This window comes from Photinus pyralis, unplaced genomic scaffold (genome assembly GCF_008802855.1).
Source record: "Photinus pyralis isolate 1611_PpyrPB1 unplaced genomic scaffold, Ppyr1.3 Ppyr1.4_LG1, whole genome shotgun sequence".
NCBI lineage: Eukaryota > Metazoa > Arthropoda > Insecta > Coleoptera > Lampyridae > Photinus > Photinus pyralis.
This window is the reverse complement of record NW_022170249.1, coordinates 19,098,870-19,107,799: the sequence shown is the minus strand read 5'-3', so window position 1 is coordinate 19,107,799 and position 8,930 is coordinate 19,098,870. Positions and strand designations below refer to the sequence as shown.

At 34.3% G+C, this 8,930-nt stretch overlaps 1 protein-coding gene across 1 annotated transcript in view; it reads right to left on the bottom strand.

Moving 5' to 3' along the window:
- The window catches only part of LOC116179523, a 2,916-nt gene extending 1,871 nt beyond the window's left edge, over nucleotides 1-1,045 (bottom strand). The window contains exons 1-5 of the mRNA XM_031499346.1: nucleotides 572-1,045; nucleotides 443-517; nucleotides 284-370; nucleotides 129-233; nucleotides 11-77 (exon numbers count right to left, since the gene is read on the bottom strand). Of these exons, the coding sequence (XP_031355206.1) occupies nucleotides 11-77; nucleotides 129-233; nucleotides 284-370; nucleotides 443-517; nucleotides 572-649 (412 nt within the window). The 5' untranslated portion in view covers nucleotides 650-1,045. The remainder of the gene's footprint in view (nucleotides 1-10; nucleotides 78-128; nucleotides 234-283; nucleotides 371-442; nucleotides 518-571) is intronic.
- Nucleotides 1,046-8,930: the final 7,885 nt, after the last annotated feature.

Sequence of the window (8,930 nt, the reverse complement as noted above, 5' to 3'; positions counted from 1 at the left end):
GAATCATCACCTGAAGGTGTGTAATCTTTATCATTAATGGAATCATCTGAGTCAAAAATGGCTGCATCATTATTAATCTAGAACGCAAATGAGTGTAATATGGGAAGATTCTGATATTAACTGGTCACCTCCTCCGCTTGCTGGTCGTCCAAGGGAGTCACAACATGTCCATTACTAATCTCTGACACTGCAGTATTCCCTGAGCATCCTGGTAAATCTAGCGTTGTTGAGTTCTAATATAAAAATAAGTACATAATTGTTATTTAAAGTTAAATCAACTTACGTTATGTGCCTCTAATCCAAAAATGGGATCATTGTATTTCGAAAAATCTACCTCTAAGTCCAATAAAAAGGGTTGATTCGTAGAATACTAAAATAATAAAAATTCAAATAAATGACAATATTATTTGTCGTGAATCATGACAGATTCATTTAGACTTACTTCTTGTAATATTACGTTAGGTACCAACTGGCAATTTTGAAGTTCAGCATACGTTTTCTTTGGTTTAGAGGTGTTCTAAAATACAAATACATCTAGAGATTATAAAACCAAGCGTTTGTTTACTCGAACCTCACTCTCTTTCGGATCCTCGTTTTCAATGTTATCTTTATCTAAAGCCAACTTTACTAACTTTTTTGCACGAGACATAATAACAAACGAATGTGCAATACTCGCTCAAGATACAATATTTGTTCACTTAACACCAAATTAATCTGTTGCCAGCGGAAACAAACACACACTTCACTGTTGTTGGTAGGAAAGCAACTGCGTCATAATTATAGCGGCAAAATAGTTTTTGATGCTATAGAGCCATAACTGTTGTTTGCGGCGGTAGCGCACCATGATGCGCAAGTATTCAAGAATCATATGGCCACAACTGACAGTTACGGCTCTATTGCACCACAATACTATGAACCTGCAATAGGGAAATATCTTACACTGCATTGAATAATATTAAAATGTTACATATGGCTATATTGCAGTGCATGCGTTAGACATAGAAGAACAGCAATATGGACTTAAGTGAAAATTTGAATTTTTTGCACTTATGGCACTATTGAACTAGATGTGCGATATCTCAAATGTATTAAATCACATGGGGGCTATTCCTCTTGCGAAAAATGTACTGTGTCGGGAACATATCTCAACGGAAGGGTAATATTAAATAATATTAATTCTACCTTAAGAACAGATGAGAGTTTTAGATTAAAACTAGATGAGGAACATCACTTGGGTGACTCTCCTCTATTACAATTAAATATTGGACTGGTGACATCCTTTCCAATAGATTATATGCACAATGTTTGCCTTGGAGTCACTCGTAAACTTCTAAATTGATGAGTGGCATTTACAAAGTTAGATTATCATCCCAGTCAGTTCAAATTATATCTGGGAAAATGGTTGCATTAAAACATTATATTCCACAAGAAATAAACAGAAAACCTCGCCCCTTAAGCGAGTTAGCTCGTTTTAAGGCAACGGAATTTCGTAGTTTTCTTTTGTATATAGGACCTATTGTTCTCCCTCAAGTTGTCGATATTGCTATATATGAGCATTTTTTATTACTGCACGCGGCGATAGTAATCTTATGTTCAAGAAAACATATAGTTCAATTTGGGTGCGACTCTGCTTTTCAACTTTTGAAAACCTTTGTACAACACAGCGAGCATTTGTATGGTGCTGAATTTCAAATTTTTAATGTACATAATTTAATTCATTTACCAGCAGATGTTGCCATGTATGGGCCACTTGACTGTTTTTCGGCATTCCCACTTGAAAACTTTTTAGGACAGTTAAAACGGCTAATTAAATCTCCAAAAGAACCATTAAAACAAATATGTAAACGACTACAAGAAATTAGCTTTCTTATTGATGAAAAGCAGCAGTCAGGTATTGATATTTGTGGTAAACCCCAAATTGAACATTGTCAAGGACCAACGATTTCATTAGCATATTGTAAGCAATTTAAAAAGGTTCATTTCAAAAATTTCATATTGTCTATTTATTCATTTTCTAAATCTGATTGTTATTGTATGATTAAAGACAAGGTTATTCAAATTCATAATTTTGTGTCACAATTAGAAGGTAGTATTTTGATTGTTTGTAAAATATTTTGTAGATACTCATCCCTGTATGAATATCCTTTTAGTTCGGCAAAGCTAAACATTTTTGTTGTGAATGATCTATCAGTGTTACAAACTTGGCCACTATCAAGTGTTAGTGGGAAATGTATTCTTTTTCCACACATACAGGGATATTTTTCTTTTCCTCTTTTACATACACTTAATATATAGATTAAGAGACAATGGTCTTCTACAGTAAGCAATATAATATTTTTTGTATTTAATATAAGTCTTTTGTGGTATTCAATATATATAGTTACGTTATGTGCATTTTTATTTATTACCTATATACATATATACACACACGTCAATAGTAACGTATACATCACGTCAATATTGACGTAATATATCAGGTCAATATTGACGTAATATATCACGTGAATATTGACGTAATATCACGTCAATATTGACGTAATATCACGTCAATATTGACGTAATATATCACGTCAATATTGACGTAATATATCACGTCAATATTGACGTAATACATCACGTCATTGGGATGTGACATAATCACGTCATACCTACGTCCAAGTCACGTCTTTTATATGTCATTAATGACGTTCTATATGACCACAAAATGGCGTGATATTGACGTCATCGTGCTAGCTGGGTGGGATGTCATATCATATTTAATTGCTCTCATTGCGAATTATTAGACTTCGCATAGAATGCATACCTATCTCGTTGAGAAATGAATGAAGGATTAAGCAGCAATGCCGACTTCCTACATCATAGTAATAAATCTGTGATCATAGGTAGTAAAGCCATGCCATTTTGACCCAGTCTCAGTCTTGGATTTTGCGTGTTGTAGCGTTTCTTTAGCATTTGAATTTCGAAAGTTGGAAAATTTTTAACATTCCCCCCTGTAAGAAACTGCTCCGTTCGTCCCTTCCTGCTACTGAATTAACGGTTCTGAAAAAACGGAAACGATCCCGAAATCTTTACATTTACCCTGACCTACAGCGTCGCGCTCGCGGGTTCTTTTTGCCTTATGAACGAACGAGAGCGGTATATTCACTACAGTGGTCATGTATTTAAATTCAAATGAGAACCCGCCATGTTTCTCCGCCATCTACAGGCGAACCACTGCACTTGCGTTTCGCTTTCGATCTAAATATTGTGGGAAACACCACTAGGGTCACTTTATAATGAAGAATTTTCGTACAAATTTCCTTTAATTGACCATAAAATCACTTGAAACTTATGTGTTATCTTTGTAATGACCCCAAGAAGGCAATGACGAAAATTCATGGATATTTGATTTCATAAAAAATTAAAATTGCCCATTTTCAAAAATGTAATTAACCTATTTATAGCCAATGTAGATCGATGAAAATTCGTTACCTCCTGCGCTGGTCCTTGCTAATTAATATAAAAAATTGGGCTGATACCACAAACGGTTTTTAAAAATTGTACAAAAATCTAAAGGCATGTTTTAAGTGTGTTTTCTACGCTGATCCCCACCACTCCGGCAGCGCGCTCTTAAGGTATAATTCATATTGACGGCCAGTCGTTTTTGATTGCCTTTTTAGCTTCTGCTCTACAATACACAAAAAATCTAGAATATTGCGATAGATGTAAAGAAATTAACAATATAATATCCTTTATTTTTTCCAGTCTATCAACATACTTTTTAATAATAAGTAAAATCACTTTTGATTGTCATGGCTCCCTTCACGAATGGCTTCTGCTAAATTATTTATTGCAGATGCGAGAGACTGCAAGCCAAGAGATATATTTTGAAGTCCATCAACAGTGGCAAGTGTATGGTTTTCCAACAATTCTATAAAATGTCAAATAATTCAAATCCTGTACTATGATAAATGAATTTTATATACAGGGTGACAATTTGAAAACTTACCACCCCCCATATCTTAGTAAATAAACGAGATATTTAAAAAAATCAAAATCCGTTTCGGTAATTCGAAGGGGGAATCACTATCACAATGACATAGTTGGCGACGCACCTCCTCACACCCTCTGCGCCCAAGCCACCCCAACTTTTAAATCTTAAATAGGGACCCCCCATGTGTGATACGTCGTTGGAAAGCTCTGAAAAAATGCTTTCCAACCATACCAAATAGCATTACATTTAGGTTAGTAATTGTCGTGCAAATCAAAAAATAAACATGGAAAATCGTATTTAACTTGAACTTCCAAAGCCGACTCGACAGCAACTCATTTTTGATCGCCAGTGATAATCTATTCTCAAACTCTTGTCGAACCTTTCCAATGTTGGTTTTGCAATATTTCGACATTCTTGAATTATTCTCTGTCTTAGTTCGTCTAATGTTCGCCGGTTGCGTTTTAAATACGACAGATTTCAAATGTATCATATTAGTTTATTTTTTGATTTGCACGATAATTACTAACCTAAATGTAATGCTATTTGGTATGACTGGAAAGCATTTTTTCAGAGCTTTCCAACGACATATCACACATGGGGGGTCACTATTTAAGATTTAAAAGTTGGGGTGGCTGGGGCGCAGGGGGTTGGAGGGGGTGCGTCGCCAACTATGTCATTGTGATTCCCCCACCGAATTACCGAAACGGATTTTGATTTTTTTAAATATCTCGTTTATTTACTAAGATATGGGGGGTGGTAAGTTTTCAAATTGTCACCCTGTATGTGAATTTATATAAACAATTAATTTATTCACTAATAAAGAACAAATTCAGTTTTCCTGTTATCCAAATTATAAAATAGGTAGGTATTTAACGTTGCATAAAAAGAGTTAGGTGCATAAATTATTTATAAATGTTAACATATTTACCATTAGGTGTCTTTCTTGGTCTGTTTTTCTTCACTGTTGTGCCTTTTGGTTCCACAATCGTTGAAGGACCAGCTTGTTCCATTTCCTGCTCCAGATCTTCCTCCTGTTGATGCTCAATTTCAACATCTTGTAGTTCCAGTACGGTCCCTATAGTTATATTATCTTCGACAGGGAGCATACCAAGTTCAGTTATGGTTTCCATACCCGTAGCTACAGTTGGCAACCCAGATAATTTGGAGCACCGTTCTTCTAAATCCGTTAACGTTGTACCCTCCCGTATTTCTTTTTTTTTCTAAGTGCTTGTTCACAATGGACATAAGCGTTACAAAAACATAACAGATACATAAAACATAATATTGACATAAGACATAATTTTACGCAGGTGGAGAAAGTGTTCACAGTGACCGTAAGATTATAATTATCTGCGTAGGCGAAAATCCAAAATTTAAACTCGGCAAAACGTCAAGAACATAGCAATATTATTTGTGGTGTATATGTGTGTGTCACTGAGATGGATGGAAATTTCAACAGTTTTATTGCTTTTACTGTTAAGAAGACAGAGAGACAAAGTTGTTACAAAACAAAAACGACGTTGGTGGGTCAGACCTATAAATCGAGACCGAGAGAAAAGGGGAGAATTTAAGAATTTAAGCGTGTCTAGAAATGAAGCTGCATGATGAAGAATGGTTTTTTTCATACCAGGATTATTCGATCACCTTAATAGGTCTTTTGTCCCCTTTATTAAACAATTAGGGTTTTAATCGCACCAAACTAATCAGTAATTCGACGTCTATATGTTTTCCATACCGTGTTGGATATAATCAAAGAACAACACACGAAGGACCAAACAACACCAAACTATGAAATAATGCGCCAAAAACTATGTACCAATTTAAAAATAACCAGATTATGTTGGCAGAAGAGATGTCATCGACGTTAGACGTAGTAACTGATATGTCAAACCAACAGCGCAGTGCTGCATCTTTGTACCCAACAGAAATACACCTAATTCCACTAGATTTTTCATAAAACCTACGTAAAGTTGAAACCGACCCAACTTTATGTATTTTTTATGTACCCTTTCGGTAGGACATAAAACATACGCAAACATTTACAAAAAAATAAAAATTATGTAATCATTGTGAACACCTACGTTGGTTTGCTACTATTCAACATTATGAATTATGCATCTGTTATGTTTTTGTTACGCTTATGTCCATTGTGAACAAGCACTAATATGTGATTTCCATACAGTAAATGCATATAAATTATGTAAATAAGTCCTTAAAATTAATATACTTGTTACCTACATTTTTCCAGCCTTCTCCACTTTTGGTACAACCTCCTACAGCGTTTACTCTAGCAGCAACTTTCTCCCAGGCTTCTTTTTTTTACTTCAGATGTTCCTTTCCATATAAAATGGTGTTATTGCATTCCACAGAGTCCATTAGGCACATTAACTGTGCCGGAGTAGCTCTTTTTGTGTTTTTTGTAGTCATATTTAATTTATAGATGAAATGAGCGAAAACAAATTAGGAAATTACGAAACGATTTCAAAGTATGGTTAGAAGAGTGAGATTTAGGTTAGAATAACTAGATTTATTTGAACTACTATACATATTTGCAGCGTTGCCACATAGTAATTATTGACAACTTTAATGTCAATTAGCAGTCTTATCAACGCTGTTACCGAATACCAAATATTTTCAACATTGAGAATATTAGTTGATATCAAGTCAACTATTGACGGTAGTCAACCACGTTAGTGAATAGATCTGAATGTGCATGTTGTTTTAATTTTTCTTGAATTGTTATTCGTAAATATTTTATATTATTAACCATATTTTTTTTTGTATTGGTGGGGAAATGCTCCTTCTGCACACTCTAGAAGGAAGTTCCAGAGTAGTGTGGGGCTCTCCCATTTGCTAGGTATACCCACTAAAACCCCACCTAAGGCTTCGGCTGCTGAGGCCATTTGCCTATCACCCATTTTTATTACTTTTCTTTGAAGAGTTTTTACACAGATATAGACAAGTACGACGAACGAGAACTAAGCAACATACATACATACTAATCTCGCATATCACATTTCATTCGAAATTTTTTATTTGTTTATTATAAATTTTTATTGTAGGGGGTCTTTTAATATCCATTTCCAGTATCTTCTAATTTTTTTCTTGAGTTTTCTTCAATTAGGTATAAAAATTTTATCATCTGCATATGCAATTTTTTTGACATTCTCTTGAAAACTATTGTTAAAAATAATATTCCAAAAAGTAGGTCCTAATACTGATCCTTGTGGACAACCTTTACTGATTTCTTTTGTTATTTTCTGATATTTATTACTATAAACTGTAATTCGGTCCGTTAAATAATTTTTAATAATTTTCTGTATTGATAAATCACATTTAATTTTTCCTAATTCATATAGAATAGCCGGCTACCACACATTATCAAACGCACCGGCTATATCTATTGATATTCGTAAAACATATTTTTTTTCCGAATTGTCGGAGTTGTAGTTTCGAAGTAATTGATCTACCCCATATTAGGCACTATCCTCATATTAGGAGACTTTCCTACACTGCATACACAGCTTTCGCCGTTTCTTTGAATGACACTACATATAATAATATTATCTTCACTGATATCATAATCTATCAAGTTAGCCCCCGAAAATGAAAAAAAATATATTAAGACACATTTTTTAATAGTGCTGGGATTGTGCTACACTGTGCCGCAAATATCTAAATTTGTGCAGGCCATAAAAAAAATAACCCGTGTTAAAAAATTCGGAGGCTAACTTGACGCTCAGCCCCCGGGTTTTTTTACAAATTTCAACTGATTTCAACCAAAATGAATTGTGCTTGTTGCATAATTAATTGTGCCGTTAAAATTTGTTTGATGCAGTCAGCCGGTAGCCAGTTTTTATAAAATCAATTCTGGGGGGTTAACTTGACGCTCAGCCCCCGGTTTTTTTTACAAATTTCAACTGATTTCAACTAAAATGAACTGTGCTTGTTGCGAAATTAATTGTGCCGTTAAAATTTTTTTAATACAGTCAGCCGGTAGTCAGTTTTTATAAAATCCATTCTGGGGGGTTAAATTGACGCTCAGCCCCCGGGTTTTTTTACAAACTTCAACTGATTTTAACTAAAATTAATTGTGCTCGTTGTGTAATTAATTGTGCCGTTAAAATTTGTTTGATGCAGTCAGCCGGTAGCCAGTTTTTATAAAATCAATTCTGGGGGGTTAACTTGACGCTCAGCCCCCGGTTTTTTTTACAAATTTCAACTGATTTCAACTAAAATGAATTGTGCTCGTTGTGTAGTGAATTGTGCTGTAAAAATTTTTTAATGTAATCAACCGGTGGCTGTTTTTTTTATAAAATCTATTTTGGGGGCTAATTTGACGCTGAGCCCCCGGTTTTTTTTAGAAATTTTAACTAATTTCAACTAAAATGAATTGTGCTCGTTGCGTAATTAATTGTGCCGTTGAAATTTTTTTTATTCAGTCAGCCGGTAGCCAGTTTTTATATCAATTCTGGAGGGTTAACTTGACGCTCAGCCCCCCAGTTTTTTCAAAAATTCAAATTGATTTTAAACGCAATTAATTGTGCTTGTTATGTAGTAAATTGTGCTTTGTATTTGCATAGTTATCTTCCTTTCAATTTTAAATCTTAGTTTCATAAATAACACAGAGTGAACCTAAGGGACTCCGACATTCCTCAGACAAGAAGAGCACGTTATTATTGTTATATTTCTATTAATGTATCAATTTTGGGCGCCGCGAGTCTGGACGTAGTCTAAACATCCGTGGTTCCATTGTTCGATGTCGCAGGTTATTACCATCGGCCCGGGACTGAAGGGAACAGTCTCAATCGTATGCCTCATATGAATAGTTGATTTTAATAATATTGTATTCTTTACCGTATATCGAAACTCGAATAATGTTCTTTGTTTAATAAAAAAATCATATTTTAATTTCGTTTACGTTTAATTATATTAATATCTTATTATAAAAGTTATA